Source organism: Zootoca vivipara, chromosome 1, assembly GCF_965207765.1.
Source record: "Zootoca vivipara chromosome 1, rZooViv2.hap1.1, whole genome shotgun sequence".
In the NCBI taxonomy this organism is placed as follows: domain Eukaryota; kingdom Metazoa; phylum Chordata; class Lepidosauria; order Squamata; family Lacertidae; genus Zootoca; species Zootoca vivipara.
The window spans coordinates 18583702-18607458 of record NC_142582.1 but is presented as its reverse complement, the minus strand read 5'-3'; the positions used below and the strand labels follow the sequence as shown (position 1 = coordinate 18607458).

The 23757-nt window shown below is 44.9% G+C and overlaps 1 protein-coding gene across 2 annotated transcripts in view; it reads right to left on the bottom strand.

Annotated features, from left to right (window-relative positions):
* ITGA6 (integrin subunit alpha 6) overlaps positions 1-23757 on the bottom strand; it is a 59876-nt gene that overhangs the window by 5373 nt on the left and 30746 nt on the right. Inside the window, exons 6-25 of one of the 2 annotated variants that reach the window (XM_035135254.3) lie at positions 22817-23030; positions 21052-21245; positions 18715-18803; positions 18006-18133; positions 17109-17204; positions 15202-15263; positions 14487-14674; positions 13303-13461; positions 11786-11901; positions 11496-11676; positions 11178-11261; positions 10571-10650; positions 10317-10394; positions 10124-10226; positions 7680-7853; positions 7134-7232; positions 4977-5087; positions 4778-4873; positions 3467-3592; positions 982-1111 (exon numbers count right to left, since the gene is read on the bottom strand). In XM_035135254.3, the coding sequence (XP_034991145.3) occupies positions 1004-1111; positions 3467-3592; positions 4778-4873; positions 4977-5087; positions 7134-7232; positions 7680-7853; positions 10124-10226; positions 10317-10394; positions 10571-10650; positions 11178-11261; positions 11496-11676; positions 11786-11901; positions 13303-13461; positions 14487-14674; positions 15202-15263; positions 17109-17204; positions 18006-18133; positions 18715-18803; positions 21052-21245; positions 22817-23030 (2486 nt within the window). In that variant the 3' untranslated portion in view covers positions 982-1003. The remainder of the gene's footprint in view (positions 1-981; positions 1112-3466; positions 3593-4777; positions 4874-4976; positions 5088-7133; positions 7233-7679; positions 7854-10123; positions 10227-10316; positions 10395-10570; positions 10651-11177; positions 11262-11495; positions 11677-11785; positions 11902-13302; positions 13462-14486; positions 14675-15201; positions 15264-17108; positions 17205-18005; positions 18134-18714; positions 18804-21051; positions 21246-22816; positions 23031-23757) is intronic. The other variant, XM_060281114.2, reaches the window with a different exon arrangement.

The window sequence follows — 23757 nt, the reverse complement described above, 5'->3', positions numbered from 1 at the left end:
CCTGCTTTCTCTTTCATCGACTCACATTCAAACAAAACAGCACAGGAGGTTCCAAGGCTGTCCTAGCCTCACATCTGAAAATGCTCCTATATCTAGGTGAGCGAGCTGGAGTTACCTAGCTCCTTGTTGTTTGCCAGTGAATAGCAGCTTGGCCCCACAATTTCCCTCGTGGTTTTCAGGAAAGCTTGCCTCTGGGCCAAACTATATAGGACATTCAACTTTGGCATTTAGTTTAATGTGAAGGTATTAAAAATTATATATAGCATCAGCCATAGGGATAGGACTGATCATTATTGGGATTGCAGCATGTGGGGAGGGGTAATTTAACCAATTCCTCCTTTGCTGCGGAAAATCCCTCTTCTGGAGCTCGCATTTGCTTTGGCCAGGGTGGGTGCAGGAATCACAGCGAGGGATTTCCTCCCAAGGTGAACAGCAATTTCGGAGAAGGGAGGGATCCTGACAATTATCATCCCCTCTTCTTTCCAGATGATGCTATTTCCATTTTTATTTTTATTTTTTTACGATCTGCATATTGAAGCGTGCAGATGCCTTTCACGTCATGTCTAGTTTGCTCCTGATAGAACCCATCTTCTCAATGAAGAACGGAGCCCGGGGGTTCCTTAGAACATTTCCTTTTGTTCCCATAGCAGAATAACATAGCTCCAGGGGCAAAATCTGTCACCTGGATCATGAGCCTAAGTGTTGAGAAGCTGGATTGCCATCCTTAAGCGGAAAGCCTTCAGAATTTCAAGGAAGAGCGCACAAGTAAACAGCTGTTAAAAATAATTGACGAAAGGATTTGCGTCCTCGTGCATTGAGAGAGGGAGAGACGGTTATAAACGACATAAGCAAGCGCAAATTGATATTTTGGAAACGCAGCAATTAATGGAAACAGATGCAGCAAGCTTCCAGTCATTAGCCACCACAACCAAAAAGCGTGTCCCGCAGCAGCTAACAAATTCAAAAAAACTGATCAATTACCAATTACAGAAGTAGATCAATACTATGCATCAGAAGTAAGCCTCTCTTTATCAGATGGCTGAGCATGGATTTCAGCCTTGTGATATTTGGCATCATAATGATCTTTCTTATCTCTCTTGAAGAAACCACACTATAAGGAAGTAAGGCATTTAGTCAATGTTACGGACTAATATGAAAAGCAAAAAAAAAGAGGAAGAAGAAAAAAGAAGGTGAACCATATGTATACGCGTGTTAAAATATCCATCCAATTATGTCACAGTTCTACAATAACCTTTGAAGCTGACTTTCTTGCAGTAGGACTTTTCCATCTCTGGCTTTGTCACTTGCTGTTTTCACCCTTCGGTTATATACATTATACAGTGGTACCTCGCAAGACGAATGCCTTGCACAACGAAAAAGTCGCAAGACGAAAGAGTTTTGCATTGCGCGAGGCATTCGCAAGACGGCGAGGTTTTCTATGACCACCGATTCGTCTTGCGAAGCGCGGCCATAGAAAGAGGAAGCGGGCGAGCCACAACAAAGGGGGAACCAGCTGTAGTGCGGCAAGAAGGCTGACAGCTGATCTTTTTTGCCTTCTTGCCACGCTATAGCTGTCAGCGCTTGCTCTCTTGGCTCGGGGAAGGCAGGCAGGCAGGCAAGAGAGCAAGCGCCTGCCTGCCTTCCCCGAGCCAAGCGCCCTTCCCCGAGCCCAGCGCCCGCAGCGCTGGGCTCGGGGGACTGGCGGCGGCGGCACCACTTGCTCTCTTGGCTTGGGGAAGGCAGGCAGGCAAGAGAGCAAGCCTTCACCAAGCCAAGAGAGCAAGCGCCGCCGCCAGTCCCCCGGAGCCCATAGGAACGCATTGATTTAGTTTCAATGCATTCCTATGGGAAACTGCAACTCGCAAGACGAATTTTTCGTAGGACGAATTGACTCCTGGAACGAATTAAATTCGTCTTGCGAGGCACCACTGTACATTATCAGCAGGCTGGCAAACATTAATTTAAAAAAAGACTATTTGGGGGAACCGGATACAAATGCTCCATGCATGAGGCTGAAATCACATGTTTGTTTTCTCTAGCAGAAAACAAAACGTGATTCACTTTTCTGAGAAATCAAACAGGTGTTTTAAAGAGGGAGTGACTATGAAGACCCTTTTTCAGCCTATGTATAAAAAGGTTTCTGATGGAATTTCTGTGTCCCATATTTTTGTGGGCAACTCAACACCTTGACTTCAAATAATCTGAACAGCACTGAGAGGAAGAACTGTGGGAGGTGTTCACGAACCTCCCATTTCCTATAAGGTTTTTGGCACACTGCATCGTCCTGCACACTGAGGTAGTGGAAAGGGTGACATATTGAGTCCTATGGGAATCTCCATACACCTGGGCAACAGCGTTTCACACGGAGAATGATTGGGTCCATTAGGTAGCGAGCTGAAATCCTTATCAATTATCCTTTGATGCAAGGGGAAGCACATTCATGTATACACACACACACACACACACACACACACAGACAGCGTGTTTAGATGTAGATATGTGAAAAACATCTCAAGATGGTGACCTGGTTCACACATAATGCTAGGCTATTTTTACATATCTACAAAGGACAGGATTCTGAAGTGAACTGAAAGAGACTGGCCCAGTTCATACAGAAAAAAGTTAAACCAAATCATAGCTTGGCACGAATGAGGAAAATTTGTGGGTTTCTTGAGAAGAAGATTGTGGCTGCTTTGTTCTTCCTCCAGTTCTGTTCCTACTATGCTGCGCTGAAATAAGCCATGGCGTGGGCTTGGTGTTGCATCCAAACCTAGACTCAAGATTTATCATGCTGCAGATAAACCATGAACAGTAGTCAAGGTTTATTCTATGGCTTGCTACTTGTGGTTTGGGGGAGATAAACCGCGGGTTTGATTTAGATGTAACACTAAGCCAAACCATAGCTTATCTCGCAGCAGGAGCAGTATTAGAGGAACACGGTTGTCATGGTATTCTTTCCAGAAATCTGGGCATTTGATTGGTCATGCTAAGCTATGGTTTGGCTTAGCATTACATGTGGTCTCCTTTATGAACTTGGTTACTTTCAGAATTCTTTTCAGAAGCCTCAGTGCCAACATTTCAATCCTAACAAGATTGAGTCATGTATATGCATATTTATTTTAAAATTAGGAATTGCTTCCCCATTTAATAACAGTCTCAAAATTAATTTTCGTGTTACAAATATACTACGTTGACATCTTATGAAGATAAATGCTATCCTACAAAAAATAAAATGCACATGAGTTTAAAATTACCGCCAGGTGTTTTTTTTTAGCACAAATAACATCAAAACTGATTTTTACCCCTACTACTTGCTTGTTTAGGCAAGTTGTTTCACTTAACATCTCAACCAAAGGAAAGACATTTCCCTATACTAAGTAGGTGGTGGCATCTTTCCATCTGTTTAAAAAATAACCCATGATGTGTGGTGCACATATTAAAATAGCATATTAGTAAAACAACTCACCTTCCATAGCAAGAATACCAACAGAGCAAGCATTAGCAAGCCTGCAAGAATAGCTACTAAGATGATCCACCAAGGCACGCCTTTATACAGAGCTACTGTCTTTGCAGGGAAGACAGTCACCCGCACCTACAGATCAGGAAAGTACATAGATGTCAGTGGAGAAGATGTCAGTGGGCACAATGCGTTGAACTTTAAAAATCTGCATCCTTTTGAGCAATGGAATCATAGTGGACAATGTTAAACCGTTTTTCAGATGGTTTATTACTACCGACTAAAAGTAGGAAGGAAGGAAGGATATCTTATACCCAAGAGCAGGTCCTTTGGACTATCTAGCTCAGTATTGTCTGCAATAGGGTTTCCCAAACTTGGGTCTCCAGCTGTTTTTGGACTACAGTTCCCAACATCCCTGACCACTGGGTCCTGCTAGCTAGGGGTGATGGGAGTTGTAGTCCACACAACGGCTGGAGACCCGAGTTCGGGAAACCCTGGTCTACAGCAAAGTGGAAAATCTTAGGTTCGGTGGGGTGGGGGCAAATGCAGCCCTTAAAAGCAGCTCTATCTGGATCTCCCCACCCACACCCCCTCTCTCCAGGCTACACCCTTCTCACTCCCCCTGCTATGCAGCTTCCCCGGGTGTTTTTGCCAGGCTGGACTGTATCTTTGCACTTCTCGGTAGAAGCAGAGGGCCTTCTCGGTAGTGGCACCCACCCTGTGGAATGCCCTCCCACTAGAGGTCAAAGAGAACAACAATTACCAGACCTTTAGAAGGCATCTCAAGGCAGCCCTGTTTAGGGAAGCTTTTAATGTTTGATGGATTTCTGTATTTTAGAATTGCTTTGTTGGAAGCCGCCCAGAGTGGCTGGGGGAACCCGGCCAGATGGGCGGGGTATAAATAATAAATTATTATTATTATTATTATTATTATTATTATTATTATTATTATACCAACAGTGCTTCCTGCTTGCCTGGGCTGAGTTGCAGACTCATTGAATTGTAGAGTTAGAAGGGACCCAGATGGTCCAATTCCCTGCAATGCAGGCGTGTGTGCAGAAATCAGCCCATTGTAAAAAGTTGAGATTTACAATTGTGGTTCCATCCATTTTTTGCCCTGGCCCCACCCACCACGGATATGTGGCCCCTGGGAAATCAGCCAGAAGGGAATGCGGCCCTCAGGCTGAAAGAGGGTTTCTTATGGAAGTATACAGTATTTCCTGTTGAACATGCTGCGCCCCTCATGCCCGAAGGAACAGTTCCCTCCCTGCCTATGGAAGCGTACGGCCTCCATCGTTAAAAGAAATGTTAGAGACTCACATCAGTAGCTTCGTTTGCCAGCTTTATGTTATCTGCCGCAGCAATGCTGATGGTTGCTCTAAGGACAATGTCTAGATAGCTCATTTTAGAGTATTCCTGGTAAAGCGGGGTGGGAAAGAAAGAAAGAAAGAAAAATTTGCATTGGATCAAATAAAACGAGGTGGTCCAAATCTATCTAAGACAAGTTAACGGAGCTTACCTCTAGAAATGTGCTATTCCATAGTCTCGAACGCAACACAACAGATGCTTTGCTGTCCAGTCCTTGTAAGGGGCATCTTATGGTGACACAGTTTGCCTCCCCGTTACATTGCTGCATTAAATACGCAAAACTTTATTAAAAGTGCATACTTTTAAGGTGGATACCCAATGTTTCTGCCCAATGTGCTGTTTTGCAGCCAAAAGGAACAATGAAAGCTTTTTTACTTTTACTTTTTCATAAACAGTAGGGAACTCTTTAATTGCATCAAGCTTATTCCATTGCTAAGATGCTGTTCGTATGAAGGGGAAAACTCCTACTTCCACTGGGAGCACTGGAAAAGACTTTCAAATCTTTCAGTAGAATTGACGATAGAGTCGTACCTTGGATCCCAAATGCCCTGGAACTCGGACGTCTTGGCTCCCGGACGCCACAAACCCGGAAGTGATTGTTCTGGTTTGTGAACGTTCTTTTGGAACCTAAACATTCAACGGGGCTTCCACAGCTTCTGGTTGGCTGCAGGAGCTTCCTTCAGCCAATCAGAAGCCACAATTTGGCTTTCAAACGTTTTTCAAACAAAAATATAGTTCCGACTTTGTCCCTGCCCTCAGGATTACAATCTGCCCCTCTTCAAAAGTTTTACAAACTCCCAGCTGTGTACTGCTGTGGCTAAAAAAGAGGGTCTTAGGGTTGGATAAAGACGGGCAGAGCAATCCTAACACTGGCCCAGGGAGCAGCAGAGTGTCCCCTTTTTTGCCCATATTCGGTGCGTGGAATAGGAAGCTCCATGCCAGAGTTGTGACAGCAAAACTACTTTGGGCTGTGTGGAAGAAAGCATCTGCCCCATCAACACAGGGCCGACTTAAGGGTATCCAGCGCCGTGGTTCAAAAATTTCTCTGGCGCCCCCCCTTCCCTCCGGCCTGCACAGCTCCCGGCTCCGAGTCAGAGCGCAGGGACGGGAACTCACCTCCGGGAGAGGTCACCTGCTGTGCCCTGGCCGCAATGAGGAAGGGCGGGCAACGGGCAGCCTCAAACCCTGGGCTTCCTCAGGAATCCCAAGGGTGGGAAGGAGGTCAGCAACTCCCGCCTTACGAAGGCCCTCCTGCAGTCCGGAGCCCTCCCGCCAGCAGCGGAGGCCAGATGGGCACCACTGAGCCAGCAGGGAAAGCCCCGGACTGCAGGAAAGCATCCGGAGCCTTCCCGCCAGCAGGGATGACCCTGGCGCTGCGTTTCATTGGAAGAGCTGCTGCCGTGTGGTGTTGCCTCTACCAATCAAACGCCTCGCCGGGATGAGGGATGACCCTGGCGGTGCAGAGCGGAACAGGGTCCTAGTGCCTCCGAAGGGCACTGGAGGCACCAAGCCCCTGCTCCCCCTCGCTTACCTCCCTGCTCTCCCCTGAGCGGCGCAGCTGGTGGGTGTGCAGGAGGGAAAAGGGAGGCTCCCCCACTTGCTGGGGTGCCCCTGGGTGCCCTGGCCCAACGCACCAGTAAACCCAATGGGAAAGACGGGCCTGCATCCACACACCCTAGCAAAGGAATCGGGTTTGGGCTATTCAGTCTCATGAAAATCAACAGCAACTGACATAAGTGAACTAATGTAAGTGAAGACTAACTTGTCTCACTGATTTCAATGGAAGCTAAGATCAATTAACTTAGTTTGGGTCCAATGCTGATCATTTTATTAGGACATAAACTGCCACAGACTTTGCAATCTAATAAATTGGTCTCTAATCTGCAAAGATTTATGCCCAGATAAAAGTGTTCATTTTTAAGGTGACAGGCGACTGTACAGTGGAACCTCGGTTTACGAACGCCGCAGACCCATCTGGAATGGATTAATCCACCTTCCATTACTTTCAATGGGAAAGTTCGCTTCAGTTTAAGAACGCTTTAGTTTATGAACAGACTTCTGGAACCAATTGTCTTAATAAACCGAGGTACCACTGTAATCCTTTAAATTTCAAAACAACAGTTATTTTTTTAAATACGTGTTACATGTAACTCAATAAAATTATTCAACAGGAATTCAAAATCTTTATGCATAATACCTCCCTGCATAAATATCCGCACTTGGCATCGGCACTTGGTGACTAATTTGGAAAATAAAGGGAGGGAGAGGGATACAAAGCAGCCGGTAACAGGTTAAGGCAAATGCTTACCAAAGTCTTATATTTTCTTTCTGAAAACAAAGAAAAGCCTTTGCCACCCTCTGTCTGTTTCTCTGCAACTTGACGTTTTGTCCTTGAACTTCGAGACATCTATAAAAATTGAACAGGGATACAAATGCAGTCGGGTCTTTTTTCTTTTTTTTAAGAAGTGTGCTATAGAAGATTTAAAAAATTAACACAACTGAGTAGTTGGAGCAGGATTTATGCAGGAGAACTGAATTCTGCAGCCTTCTCCAAGCAGCATCACCACCCAATTTCCTTTTTGCACCTTTTCTCAGGCGCTCTTGCAAAGACAACAACATACGGCCTTATTCCAGTAACCAAAGGTCTTTAATACATCCCTGCAGTAGCAGGTGCTTGGAGAGGTGCTAGCCAGATCACAGGACTCACCTCAATTCTGTGCCAAGATGACGAAAACTTACAGTTGTTTCACTCTCTATTTAAGAAGCCAACTAAAGGCACCAAACACCTATTACTGCTGAATTGTTAGTCAGCTATTTATTTCAAAAATGTTCTGAGAGGTAAACACTTACTTACCTTAATTCCCAAGGGGTTTATTTCATTCTGAGGTTCGCACTGGACTTCTCCTAACTCTTTGGAGTTGATAGACACCAAATACAGCAGCCATTTGCCTCCCTTGATTTCTTTTGGCCACAGGATGTCCAAGGAAGCTGTGCCAAATGTTTTCAGCGGCTTGCCCAAGTTAATTATCTGTCAAGAATATCAAAAAGAAACAAACATGCATTTTCTCATGCAACAAGACATTATCGATATTAGTTGTATAACCAAAACAAGCTATAGCTTAGGGCCCCACTCTCTTGAAGGCGCCCCAAAAATGTAAAGGAAAAAATCTGGATGTACATTTCTGAAACATAAGGTAAAAACAAATAAAATAATACCTACATACAGCAACAGTGTTTTGTGTTGTGTAGGCTCCTATGATGTAGGTAATAGGCCCCCGCCTGCCAGCCTGCTCCCTAAAATATCACTTGTTTGCTCATTTCTATATATAGGGTAGGGACCCAGGTGGCGCTGTGGGTTAAACCACAGAGTCTAGGGCTTGCTGATCAGAAGGTCAGCGGTTCGAATCCCTGTGACGGGGTGAGCTCCCGTTGCTCGGTCCCAGCTCCTGCCAACCTAGCAGTTCGAAAGCACGTCAAAATGCAAATAGATAAATCGGAACCGCTACAGCGGGAATGTAAACGGCGTTTCCATGTGCTGCTCTGGTTTGCCAGAAGTGACTTTGTCATGCTGGCCACATGACCTGGAAGCTATACGCCAGCTCCCTTGGCCAATAATGCGAGATGAGTGTGCAACCCCAGAGTCGGTCACGACTGGACCTAATGGTCAGGGGTCCCTTTACCTTTATATATAGGGTGCCTGCATTCTGCATGAACTGGTTGCACAGCAACATTATTGGGTCCATAAATTACCATATAGCATATATTCAACACAAAAAAGTGACAATTTGTTGTTGACAAAGGACAGCTGGACATATAAAGGGCCCCATTACCTTCAGTAGCTTAGGGCCTCATCAAACTGTTGTAAACAAAATTTCCCTTATTCCCTTATGGGGTACACAAGAGCCCTTACAGAGTCCTTTGTAGGTTCTCCATCGGTAGGAGAAAGGAATAGAGGCCAACCAGAGAATATTGAGAAGCAAAGCAGCTAGTAACCCTGATCTTTATTGAACTGTTGCAACAGGGTGCCCTCTCACAGGCAGGAGAAAGGAGGAGGACCCAGAACAAAGGCGTGCCTGCCCTTATATAGACATTTAAAACTGCCCACCCTGGAGTCCAAGACCACCGCCAGAAGCATCATACATACATCACAGAAGGGGCGTAGCCCAAGACCACCCCCCAGATACATCATACATCACAGAAAAGGGCGGTCTACAACAGAAATCTGAGTACATTGTTTATCTCTTGTCTGGCAGGTTGCCTGTTAATGTTCACTTGATTGTACCTGGGGAACCTGGCCAGTCTTTTTGTAATGATAAATACTTAGTTCCTGAGCCAAGTCACAGGCTCACCCTATTCATACACAGACATACCCTTAAGACAGGATTTGTGAACGAAAAGACAATGGGAGGCTTTTCCATTTTCCTTCGACCTTGCAAAGAAATATTTGAGGTTAATTTGGGAGGGACAAAATGGTTTCAGGACTTTTTCTGTGGGGTTTCAGACATGTGGTTTATATATTTATGTACGTGTTTGCTTGGTACATTTATGAACATTTATTATATATCTAAGACCTTAAAATTCTTATAACAAAACCTAAATCCGGATAACATTACAATATAAAAAACACAAAATACATTGTAAAAGTAAGAACAACAGCAAACCAATCCCCCCCCTCCATTTAAAAAGACATCAGAGGTCAACCAGTCAAAGGCCTGGTTGAAGAGCAAAGTTTTTGCTTGGCGCCTAAAGATGTATAATGAAGGTGCTAGAACTATTCCTTCATATATACAGTGGAACCTCGGTTTATGAACACCTCGGTTTATGAATTTTCGGTTTATGAACACCATGGACCCATCTGGAACGGATTAATTCACTTTCCATTACTTTTAATGGGAAAGTTCGCTTCAGTTTATGAACGCTTCAGTTTATGAACAGACTTCCGGAACCAATTACACCCATGTTTCAGTTTATGAACGCTTCAGTTTAAGTACTTCGCGGACCTGTCTGGAACGGATTAATCCACTTTCCATTACTTTCAATGGAAAAGTTCGCTTCAGTTTATGAACGGTTACTCCGCGGACTGTCTGGAACGGATTAATCCACTTTCCATTACTTTCAATGGGAAAGTTCGCTTCAGTTTATGAACGGTTACTCCGCGGACCGTCTGGAACGGATTAATCCACTTTCCATTACTTTCAATGGGAAAGTTCGCTTCAGTTTATGAACGCTTCAGTTTATGAACAGACTTCCGGAACCAATTGTGTTCATAAACCGAGGTACCACTGTATATCAACTTACTCTGAATTCATATTCTATTAAGCTGCCGATGTCCTCCTCAGATTTCATAGCACTTTCCCCGATGACGTTGCCTCCAAAGTACACCTGGGCAGGCTTAGCCACCCTATTGTTAAAAGAAACGCCACATTTTAATGACCATCATAAAAGGATTGTCTCTAGCATTGATTTGTTATGCTAAATATAAGGCACTTACCCTGTGAGTGTCAAAAGCAGTTCAATAACTACTTTAGCACTAGCGGTAATTGGATCCAAATTAACTTGATTGCTTGTTCTGCAACAAAAAGGAAACAAAAGGACACTTGTTTTTTTTTTCTGCTTTTGTTTTTAAAACCACTAACCATTTCCATGTCATAATTATGGCTGCATTCACAACAAAGTCACAACCATTTCAGAATATTTACAAGCGTTAGAAAAAGCAACCAATACTTAAAAAAATAATAATCTTACGTTTCCAATTTCAGATTAATGTCCAAGTCCTTGGTATCGACATTAACTTTAGATGTACTTAAAATCACGTAGAATGTAACCTGAGAAATGGAATAAATGCAGAGTGATTGATACAGATTAGAGACATATCAATTTTTGCTTTATGTACTAGGATAGGTAATTTCTAAATTTAGGTTTTTTTTAAAAAAATAGGGGTCGTCTTATACATGGGGGCATCTTATACACAGAAAAATAAGGTAGCTTTTTTGGGGGGGAGTGATTTTAGCTTGGAAGAAAAGGAGCACATTTCAGAGTTATCAGATGTTGAGTAAACACTGGTTTTAAAATACAGTGGAACCTCGGTTCTCCAACGTCTCTGTTGACGAATGTTTCGGAACCTGAACACCAAAAGCCCGGAAGTAAATGCTTCCATTTTCGAACGTGCCTCGGAAGTCCAACGGCTTCCACTGCGTGTTTTTCAATTTTCTCAACTTAATTTGCCGACCACCCATTAATGCTCAGTTTTCAAACATTTCAGAAGTCGAACGGTCTTCCATAACGGATTACATTCGAAAGCCGAGGTCCCACTGTACCCCAGGCATTGGCTCTATAAGAAAACACCACTTACGGAAGAATTTCTCTTGAAAGGATTTCCAAGTTCGCAGTCTACTTGAGAGCCGTTTGAATTAGCCCCACAGGTCAATGGTTTCTCCTAAGTTAAAAGAGATCAATATTTCAATGCGAAGAGTTAAATGAAATAGGTTCTTTGAACATCCGCATCACTTGGGACTCGGCTACATTAGCAAAGAAAAAGTGTTTTACGTGCATTATAACACAGTGACCCGAGATGACTGTGGAGTCCCGTCTTTCACCAATGCGATTTCCCATGATAAAGGTTACAATGCGTTTTCCTGAAATGCTTTTTTAAAACGGAAACAGTACTTACTTTCAGCTCCCTAAAAGCAGAGTAGGTCAAGCTATCTGGAAAGGTAGCTACGAGTCTGGCTTCGTGGGCATCTTCGCCATCTCTCTCAGGATCTCTCGGGTCCGACGGACTGTTTGTCACTGTGATTTCAAGGGCAATGTCTTTTTGGTCTTTGAGGACAAGCACTGGAATGTTGTTCTTACTAAGGACACAGAACGAGTCAGGTTTTAGGGACTGGCGGGAAGAAAAGCCTCCAAGGAGCACAAGCGGCTTTATTTTCAAAACTGGTACCCCATTCCTTGAAGACTTACATTGGTAAATAGGAAAATCTGTCTTCATTTCCTTCTTTGGTGCAAAATCTGTAATGAAGCTTCAGATTGCTGTGGCAAATATTGTCTTCTCCACAACCTTCTTTCAGGAACTGCACCTACAATGAACGCAAGTTTAGATTTTGAAACAGCATCGAATTTAAAGAATAACAGCCACATAGGAAACAGAGGAGGCATAGTAATCCTATGCCACTTTTTTGGTCTTTTTTTTTTTTGCACGAGACCTAAATTCAATCAACCCAAATAGTGCTGTGCCAAATTTCTACACCCAAATATTTATGAGGTGCAGAACTGGCTTTCGAGGAGTTTGAAAAGCCTGACAATGTACCTGTTATTGGTCTTGTGCGTATATACCGTATAGGCCTGAATATAAGCCTCACTTTTATCCCAAATTCCAACCATGAAAAGTGTGGCTTATATTCGTGATGTTACAGTATGGAGCCAAGAGCGTGGCAAAGTCCTCCATTCTCTCCCCCAAGGCCGGGAAAGGAGAGAGCAAGGAAGGGGAAAGGCGCTGGCAACGCAGCATGGCTCCCCCCACCCACACCCAGTATACAGCTAGGAATGGAGTGGCTTACTTTTTGGTATTTTTTCTCTCCCCCCCCCTCCAATTTTAAACGTGTGGCTTATATTCGGGTGTGGCTTATATTCGGGCCAATACGGTATATCTGTCTACCAGCTCATAACCCCAATTATGATTTCTTCCTTTTCCCCTGCTTCATCATAGCTAGTCAGGAATCCACATAGGGAACCTGGCGGCATGTCACTAAGCAGCCAGCTAGATTTGCCTGCCTTATGGACTGCAAGAAGATCAAACCTATCCATTCTGAAGGAAATCAGTCCTGAGTGCTCACTGGAAGGACAGATCGTGAAGCTGAGGCTCCAATACTTTGGCCACCTCATGAGAAGAGAAGAATCCTTGGAAAAGACCCTGATGTTGGGAAAGATTGAGGGCACTAGGAGAAGGGGACGACAGAGGACGAGATGGTTGGACAGTGTTCTCGAAAATACCAGCATGAGTTTGACCAAACTGCGGGAGGCAGTGCAAGACAGGAGTGCCTGGCGTGCTATGGTCCATGGGGTCACGAAGAGTCGGACATGACTAAACGACTAAACAACAACAAATATCACCACTGCTGAGAATAATCATGCTGACTCTCTCTATCTTGCCATGCTATAGTGCTGGCTTCACTGTTTGCCAGAGCTGTACAGAAAGTGATTCTCTTTTCCTTGTCCTTTGATAATTTAGGTTTCCCGTTTTGTGAGATCCACACTACTTTTGCTCAAGTTACCGTATTTTTCCCCGTGCCCCCGGTTAATTTTGGATTAACAGACAGCGCACATCAACAAGCATGCAGGCATTACAAATGCAGATTTCTGAATTGTTACTCAGACAAACCTTTCCTTCTTTCTATGTGTTTCTGAGACGTGGTGCAAAATGAACTAATCAGGCTGGAACAGATCTCGAGATTAGAAAGGGAAAGGAGGGAAAAACTTACTTCCGCATTAACTGTACTTGGCTCATTGGAATTTAGAATGGGGAGAAGTTCTGGGAGCGACCGTCCTTGCCTCCTCCTTGACTGAGAGCTGGACTCGGAGCCATTTATTGCGACGCCAACTGTTATAGGAATTGGACGCAGTTTATCTTTGATATTTTCCTAAGAGATATATACATTTGAATTATTAGCACACGGAATAACCCCCTGCCGGGTTTGGCAGCAAATATCCTGGCTTCAAACTTACTCTGCGTTCAGCTTGTACAAAGGCCCCAGCCTGCACAATGCCATCACTGTGATAACAACTCGGTTTCCAACATTGGGACATTAGTTCAACCGGCTAGGGCCATCCCACAAATATGTAACCTAAAAGTAACTACTCGCATTGCCAAACCTTTTATGTATGTGATAGCAGCGGCTAGAATATTATATGCACAGAAATGGAAAGAAGAGGAGGTTCCAATGAAGGCTTTTGAAAGTAACAGTCTATGCATTCAAAACGGCAAACTTTTTATAGAGGAATGGAGGCCTTTAGTGGACTATTTTTTCATTTAAAAAAGTCAAATGAAATTGCACGCAAATTCCTTGCTTGTAACACCAAAGGACGCAAGCAAGGAATTTGTTCCTAGGGCAGTGTTTCTCAACCAGTTTGCCTCCAGATGTTTTGGGACTACAACTCCCATCATCCCTAGTTAGCAAGACCAGTGGTCAGGAATGATGGGAGTTGTAGTCCCAAAACATCTGGAGGCACACTGGTTGAGAAACACTGTCCTAGGGTGCTTACATACATGCATAATGTTTTGATATTTCTATGTAAACTGCTTGTGCCTGGACTAAAGAAGCAAACATGAAATTGCTATTCTGTGCAATGATTAGAACATGCAAAATCATGGAGCTCACAATAGCTGGCATACATGTTGTTCTCCTGTACGTTCACAACAACCCTGCGAGGTAGGCTAAGGCTGATGGAGACGGACTTGCCAAAGCTCGCCCAATGGGCTTCCTGGCTGTGTGGGAACTTGGCCACAGGTTTTCCTAAGCCAGCTTTCCAATCACAGCATCACAATGGATCTCATACGTGACCCACAAGCCGGAGGCCACTTCAAGTTCACCTGAAAGCATATTGTTGGCGAAACTAGACCGGAATGGGGCAGCATTAAAAACAGAAGCCTCTGTGCTTCTCATACCTGCAATATGAGTTTTTTTGTCACACACTCTTCTTTCTTCTGTCCTTGGAGAGTCACACTCCCACTCAACTGATCTGAGAGTCGCTCAAGAGTCTGCCCTCTAGAAGAGACTCGATCAGAAAACTGCACTCTGGACAGCCAGCCCAATCGCCTCCTCTCATTTTCTACTTCAATTGTATAGTTCAGAACTGGGGGTGGGGGGGGGGGGGAAAGGTTGGAGTGGAAAGAAAAAGAACCCTCAGAAATAGTAAGGGAAGACAAGTCGCACCATGTTTAATTCACTGCTCTTTTTTTAAATGGTAATAGAAATCAATGCAGTTCAGCCTTCCTCACCTAGTGCACGCTAGATATTGTTGGACTACAAATCCCACCATCCCTGCCTTAGGGGACTGATGGGATTTGTAGTCCGTAACACCTTGGGGACGACGACACCAAGTTGGGAAAGGCTGGTATACTATCTTACGGATGTTGTACATTAGCCCATTTTCCCCCTGCCTTGCCCCTGGAAGGCAACAAGTTTTAAGACCTGATCACATTGCAGGATGCGCCACTGAGCTGGCTTTGTAAGGACACAAGCGTCCCGCTTCAGGCAGTTAAAACAATGCAGAACAGGGGATCGTAAAAAAAATTGGGGTCCATGGGCACATTTGCAAATGGGACAAATTGTTGTGGGAGCTACACTTAATGATATGCAAGTATCGTTATACCAACTTACTTAGTTTGGGGTTGAAGTCACTGGAACTAGCTGTATACTCAAAGCACGCTTCAATGTTCACGCTGGAAGAATTCAAGAATTCACAGAAATAAACTTCAAAGAGTTCAGCACTGGAGACATTTCACCAAAAGCTGCTGGAATCTCGAGAGTAAATGCATTGCTTCAGTGCCCACCCTCTATAGTCAGGTACTTGGTGCCATAAACACATCTTCTGTTGTCTTGAGGCCTGGTATTTGCATTGTCCCAAGAAGGAAAAGGGAAAGAGACTGCCATTGTCAGCCCCTTGAAACCCTTGCTGTTCCTCTGCCTCTTCGCTGCCACTACCCCATCTGCTCTAAGCAAGTGATCAGTAGAGCTGGACAATATATCGATAAATTGTCTGAAACCGGTATGGCGTTCAGATCACGATACCGGTTTCAGAGAATTTGAGCTGGCAATTACCACCCATCCATCTAAGAGATGGGCGGGGTTCGTGACCCGGCCCAGAATTCCTTAGCCTGGGTGACACCCTACCTTGCTTGCTGGACCGTCGCTCCGCCCCTTCCCCAGCTAGCCAATCGGCTACAGGCTGAGGGCCGGAGTGAGGGTCAGGTAAGGGCAGGCTCCGGTCGACCTAATCCTAGTCGGTATATCAATAAATTGTCTGAAACTGTTATGGCGTTCAGATCGCACTACCGGTTTCAGACCATTTGAGCTGGCAATACATTGCGCCAGGTCAAGTTGCCGGCGGAGCGGAAGAAGGTTCCGGGTGAGCACCTTCTTGGGCTCTGCCTGCGTCTTTAAGGAAGCCCCGCGCCCCTCCGCTGTGCGTGAGCCTGAGTGGTAGTGGTACTTGTTCAGATGGGGGACGGGAAGCTTCCTGCCCCCCGGCTGAGCAGTTTAACAAAGCCCTGGTGCCCCTCCAGCTTGCTCAGTAGGGCTGGGTGATGTATCTCAGCTGTTTCTTCTTCCCGTAAGGTGGGGAGGAAGAAGCAGCCATGATACATCCCAGACATCGTGATGTATCAGCGTCTTGCAGTATATAGCTGCTAATATACCACAATGCTGAAAACCAGTTATCACCCAACCCTGGTGATCAGGGACAAGACCAATGAGAAGAAGTGCTTGCTTGGTGTTCTTCTGGGCAACGGTAGGGACTGGTCCCAAAGAGAAAAGGGAAATGAATGGTGACTGTAGCAAAAATGGTGACCCATGGAGCAGGCGCACTCAGGACACCTTGCCCAAGGGTCTTCAAAAACCTGGCAGCGTGGTCTCCACCATAAAAGGTTTGTAGGGCTCCAGCCTTGAGCTCCAAGGGGGAGAAGCTAGCTGAGACCAGGGCTGCCATGCTGGTGGTTCAGAGCCCATAGAATCAGAGGCTGGCGGCTCAGAGCTCACAGAACTTGAGGGTTGGACCCTGCAGAGCTGAGCCAGGACCCTCACAGTCCCCTAAGCATGGCTGGCCAGAAGAACTGGGTGCCTTCCGCACTACCACGCTTGCCCAATGGCACAGGGAAGAAGTGTGCCTGGTGGGCGGCCACAGAAAGGCAAAGAAATGTCCCTCTTCAGGCCGGGTCTTTAAGAACTGTGGCCTTCAGGCTAGGAGAGTAGTTCTTGGTGAAGACAGAGAGGAGGAAGAGACCCGTGAGGCCCTGCTGCCTCAATAAGTGAGAGGGATGGGTCGGAACAATGGTCCCTTGCTTCCAACATTACCAAGGCAACATGGGAAGAAGTGGCGTTGTTGTAGCTCTTAACACCCAACACGACAGGAGTAACGTCAACAACCCAACCTGACAGATAACAGCAGGCTGGCATAGTAACCTCCCATGCAGTGCACCATATACCTGGTAGTAGAAATTCTCGTGCATATGAAGCACACAAACGTTTGCCAAAGCATTGAAACAAATATTAAGAGTTCAACGGCTTACCAAATCCCACTGGGGACTTCACAGTTCTTTTTCTTTAAGTCTATTCTGCCGGGATCTATCTTAATAGTTTTCTTAACGTTCACCACAGGCCGCGATCTTGTATGTCGGGAGGGAAGAGGAGGTTGGGGAAAAAACTTGTTATTTCAATGAATGGCACTCGAGGAAGGAATTCTTAGGCTAATAAACAGGGAAAGCCCCATTGGGCCTTCCATTTTCACACTGTAGGATAGAGAGGCTCTGACAGAGTGGCCTAGTTCTTTGCAGTGTGTTAGAAAGCACAAGAGGGTTTAGACTAGAGTAAAATATTTCATCAAAATATGTTGCAAATCTGATAAACAAAGGCTGGGTGACTGCATTTGGAATAAAACTGACTTCTCTTCCTCAGTCCTAGTCTGTCTGGCTGTCTGTCTGTCTATCTCTGCTTTTATGCACAATTATTCCTGCAACAGTGGCAACTTAGGCCTGGACTTTGACGTGCTTTCGAACTGCTAGGTGGGCAGGAGCTGGGACCGAGCAACGGGAGCTCACCCCATCGCAGGGATTTGAACCGCCAACCTTCTGATCGGCAAGCCCTAGGCTCAGTGGTTTAACCCACAGCGCCACCCGCGTCCCAAGATACTGTTAGGGCACCACAAAATGCCCACTTCAAAGAAGAAAACTGGTGGTGCTCACACTCCCCCGCCTCCCCAAATAAACAAAAAACCTGTGCACACCCCATAACAAATTAAAAAGAAGAAGGAAGAAAGCAGGAAACCTCCCAAACAAACAATGCCACAAACCCTCAGTTATTTTTTAAGGGTGACAAAGGAGGTGTCTGAGAACAACCAGGGTGCGACAGGTGCCACATTAAGGACCCCAGAGTTAAATCAAGGTTAAAATCAAGAAGGTGCTACACACCTGTAAACAGCTACAGAATCTGAAAGAGACCCAACAGCAATATCCGGATATGAGTTTTTGTCAAGGTCCATGTTTCCGGTGATAGAATAACCAAAGGACGAGACTCCGTTTGCCCCACCATCCAGAATCTAAAACAGTGAATATCACATCTGCATTTATTAGGAGGCAGGCCATGCTCCACACATGCAATTTTTTTTTACAAATAATAATAATACAAATCCGAAGGAAGAGCTGAATTCTGCAACAACAGGAAAAAGTATTTTAACTTATTTTCTATAGAAGGCAAAAGACTTAGCAAGCAGCGTCTTTTAAGAGGAATAGCTTGAGGAAACATAGAACGAAACTGTTCCACTCAGAGAGCTACAATTTCCAGAGTGGTTTAACAACCCCTCTTTCCAGGAAACTCCAGAATTGAAGCTCTATTAGGGGACACAGGGTCCCTTAACAAGACTCAATGCCCTTATAATGAACTACAGTTCCCAGGATGCATTGGTGGAAAGCACGACTGTTTAAAGTGGTATGATACTGCTTTAAATGTATATTGCAGATGGGGTCTTACATGAAAATATATTAGGCAGAGAGGAGAGTGGCATGCAAAGTCAAAGGAGAGAGAGAAGCCGGTGGCAGAGAGCTGGCAGCTGCTTGGGAGAAGCTTAGGGAACAAGCAAAATGAATATTGGAAGGAGAAGCGGACATCATTCATTAGTACCTGTGCTGGTTTTGTGTTTATCCCATTCTTGGAGCCATGATAAATATACACCTTGCCAGAGTCGTCATATGGAGCTCCTACAGCAATATCTGTTATATTAAAAAGGAGTAGGACAACAAAACAGTCAAAATGAACATGCAAGTTTTCAAAGCTACATGGATTGCTCAAATAAGGCCCGACCCATGGAGTTGGTCCAGGCCAGAGAATCAGCATTCTGTGGCTGGCGCAGGTCCAATGATGACCATGTGGAGATCTCTGGATGCCAGGCTGGCGACTGGGGAAAGCAAAATGTCGCTTAGAGAAGGATCTGAAACATTCCCCCCCCCCCCCCTGGAGCTTGAATTTGTTTTATTCTGGATTGTTTTATTTGACGTCATGTTGTTGTAAACCGCTTTGAGATTTGTTCTTTAAAATATAAAGCGGTATAGAGATGGAATGAACGATGACAACAACTATAGCAACAACATTGGGGGGGGGGGAATGGTGCTCAGACATTCCATTGTAGCGACTGTAACCTAGGTTTAAGATGTCATTTGGCAATTAGATTACCGTATTTTTCTGTGTATAACACGCTCCCATGTATAAGACGCCCTCTATTTTTTTAGGGACTCCGATTTAAGAAATCCCCACCCTTCACTAACCGTGTATAAGACAACCCACAGTTTTTCACATAATTTTAATTTTTTAAAAAAAACCTAGTCTTATACACGGAATAGTACGGTATCTATCTCAGTTTCTATCCCTGCCAAGAAGCAGTAGCAGTGTGTGGAGGGCTGGAGATGTACAGATGTCCCACCACATTCTCACACACAAAATGGAAACAAAAGGTCGTTCTGCCAAGGGCAAATTTTGTAAGAATGAAACTCTCAGAGATGTCGAGATTAAAGTGGGGTAAAGGTAAAGGGACCCCTGACCATTAGGTCCAGTCGCGGACGACTCTGGGGTTGCAATGCTCATCTCGCTTTATTGGCCGAGGGAGCCGGCGTACAGCTTCAGGGTCATGAGGCCAGCATGACAAAGCCGCTTCTGGCGAACCAGAGCAGTGCACGGAAACGCCATTTACCTTCCCACTGGAGTGGTACCTATTTATCTACTTGCACTTTGACATGCTTTCGAACTGCTAGGTGGGCAGGAGCAGGGACCAAGCAACGGGAGCTCACCCTGTCGCGGGGATTCGAACCACCGACCTTCTGATCGGCAAGCCCTAGGCTCTGTGGTTTAGACCACAGTGCCACCCGTGTCCCATTCAGTCCAGGGGTACAAATACATTAAACAATCCATAAACAAAAAATAAGCACACATTTTGTTGGAATCAAGTGCTCTATCCTGAAGTATTTTAACATGACGTGGAGGGAAAGCAGAGCTATGCACACTCACATGCCCCCAATGTTACCAACCTCCTGCCTCTCTCAAAATGTTCTCCACGTGTTGGAGGAAGCTTTGAAGAGGAAGCCCTGCCAAACATGCCTAGGCTGCCCTTTAGCTGGATCTCTCTGGACATCGTTGGGGAGGGGCCTCAACAGCGTTGAGGTCAGAGGAAATTAGCATATGGATAAATTCAGCAATTGTGAATCCAAACCAATCCATCACATTCTCATTTCAGGGCTTATAAGGCTGCTGAAGAGGCCAAGGACCACCTTGGCTGTGAAACCTGGAAGACCTTGCAGGCCTTTTTTCCAGAGCCCTGGCTGAATCCAGCTCCGAAAGCTGAGGCCACAGACCAACTTGGCTGTCTCTTAGTGCAGACCCAGGTCATGGAACCTGATCTCCCACAGCTGCTGCCCACCATGAACCACCATAGCCAGGATTGGCAGCAACAGCAGTAGATATGTTATATGCTTATGATAATATTCTCTTGCTATTTATGCTAGTTTAAATACGCGCGTTATATTTGACTTCCTTTAGTAGTGTTTTCCTTCGAAATGTTCATGTGGTTTTTGTTGTTGTTAATTTTGCTTTGTTAAATGTGCTTCTGTAGTCGAACCTCCTTTGCAATATTTCATCTTGAAATATTTAGTTTCCTGTTAAGTTGCTTTGAATGTACGTTTTTTATTTGAAATTCTCCAGAGAGCAGCTTATTGGTTTGTTTTTTGCTTTATTATGTCTTTTGTGTCCTCATTTTGTGTTTTTTTATCTTGCGATCCACCCTGCAATCGTCAGGTGAAGGGCGGTATACAAATTTAATAAATAATAATAATAATAATATTCTGGATTGTTTTATATGATGCTTTGATGTAAGTTGTAAACCGCCTTGAAATATTGTTCTTAAAAATATAACGTGGTATAGAAATGAAATTCATCATCATCAAAGAGCAGGCCAATCGTTTTTCCGCTTACCTTCGAAGCCATCTTGGTTAATGTCACCAATATTTTCGACTGCGATTCCAAACATGGAGTCTGCTGGTCCTGTGAGCCGAACTGGTTTGACCCCTTCCCACTTGCCTTGCTGATTAATGTAAATGTACACAGCGCCGCCAATTTCTCCTTCCCTGTCAAAGTACTGTGGCGCTCCAACAACAATATCTTGCCAACTGAGAAAACAAGAAGTTCATTGTGTTTAAGGCAACTGTGAGAAGCAGGTGATAAAAGTGACCTCAGAATGACAACATGTTCAGCAGAGTGCAGAACTCAACACAAGGCTTCCAAATAAAACAGCTGCTCAGAGAGATCTCTCGAATTCAGTTTTAAGAAGTTCAGTGATAAACGGCTAGATTCCCGCCCCCCCCCCCCGCCATTTCTACAATACCTTGCTGTATTTTGTACAGTGTTTTATTCTCACTGAATTCACGGCAATCTTGCCAAGTTGGTCACCGCTCGTCCAGTTTTTGCATGTACGGAACTTGGGCTGCATTCCTATAATCACTCACCTGGGAGTAAGCCTCTTTTAACTCAATGGGACTTACTTCTGAGTAAACATGCACAAGACTGTACCGCTCATAAGAGTGACTCAAGTCAAAGTTCGTGATCGGGATTTCCCAAATCTAAGTTCTGTTTAATCCTCTGGACCACAGTAGAAGGGATTATGGTTTGTTGGTTTAAACCAGGCATGGCCAAGTGGCCCTCCAGCTGTTTTGGGACTACAACTCCCATCATCCCTAGCTAACAGGACCGGTGGTCAGGATGATGGGAATTGTAGTCCCAAAACAGCTGGAGGGTCAAGTTTGGCCATGCTTGGTTTAAACAATACAATAACCATTAAACACTTATCCAGCAGTACAGCTAATGGTGATTGTTTTATCCATTGTCTCTTGACTTACACTTATGGCTTGTTTAGGTCATGGATAAGGAACCTGTGGCTCTCCAAATGTTGCTGGATCATCCCTAAATGAGCATCTCCACCCCCATCATTCAGCCCAGACGCTGAGGTCCAGCGCCAAGGGCCTTCTGGAGGTTCCCTCACTGCGAGAAGTGAAGCTACAGAGAACCAAGCAGAGGGCCTTCTCGGTAGTGGCACCCGCCCTGTGGAACGCCCTTCCATCAGATGTCAAGGAAATAAACAACCAGCTGACTTTTAGAAGACACCTGAAGGCAAAAATGTTTAGGGAAGTTTTTAATGTTTTATCGTATTTTTAATATTCTGTTGGGAGCCGCCCAGAGTGGCTGAGGAAACCCAGCCAGATGGGCAGGGTATAAATTATTATTATTATTATTATTATTATTATTATTATTATCATCATCATCATCATCATCATCATCATCATCGGCCCTGTTCACTGGGGCTGATGAGTTGAAATCCAGCAACAACTGGAGGTCCTCGGGTTCACCTTCCCTGCTCTATATTCCCTGAGATACTTCTTTAAAGTTTGCTGAATTTTTAAAAGTGAGTAAGCTTTCTTACTCAAACCACTTAAAATGGAGGGTCAGGGGAGCAGGAAGTGTGAAAACATTCAACGGTCCGCCAGTTACGTTTTATGAAAATGGGCAGGTTGCTTTTCTTAAAAGCAATGATGCATTTATGCTTTACTGAGTTTGCCATAACCTAATGAGGAACAGCCTCATTTCTCCCACTTTGCAGAGAGAGAGAGAGAGAGAGAGAGAGAGAGAGAGAGGATCACACTTCCCCACGGTACTAGAAGAAAGAGGAGACAGAGGGTAGGCTTACCCGTCACTGTTGAGGTCTACAACGGCCACATCATAGCCAAAAGAGGAGGCCAGCCCCTCGCCTTCAAATGTGTGCTCGGGAGACAATGCCCGTTGAATGACAGTGTCTTTTTTCAAAAGGACAACCGCTCCACTGTGGTTTGCTCTCGGAGCTCCAGACACGAAAGTGAGCTCGTTCTGCGAAGTGATGCCTTTCCCAGAGTCCAGAGAAAAACCTACCGCACAACACAAAACAGACGAACCGTTGAAGGTGTGGGGCTATTGTAGGGCAAAGCCTCTGCGATTGATGCTATGTTAAAGGGGTGACTGGAAGCACATGAAAACCCGCCTAACAGGGTCTACACATGTACATTAAAAGGTTAAACCTGTGCTCTCCCAACAGACACTGAATCAGACTCAAAGCAGCACATACAGTGGTACCTCGGTCGTTGAACGTAATCCGTTCCGGAAGACCATTCGACATCCGAAATGTTCAACAACCTAGGCACAAAAGGCGGTCTGCAAAGACAGTGGAGAAAATTGGGGGCGGGGGGGGGGGACGCAGCAGAAGCCGTTCAAATTCCGAGGTGCATTTGAAAACAGAAGCATTTACTTCCGGGGTTTCGGTGTCCGAAAATCAAAATGTTTGGCTTCCGAGTCGTTCGAAAACCGAGGTACCACTGTATACAGTGCCGATTTCAGAGAGCCACGTTCGCAGATGGATCAGCGATTTCATTGTGCTTGCTTCAGACTTTGTAATAAATAAAAAATCTATTCAAGTGTTCGCTTTAACAGAGCATGCCCATGATGTTAAAGGAATGGTAGGACCTCATGAAAAATGTATCATGCTTATGGCGCGATTCCCCCAGGTACTGATGCTGAACTTCTACATTCAGCTCTATAAGGCTCACACAGGTACAGTAAACCATTTGAGCACTCCCTCTTTGGTGCGGCCAACTTCGT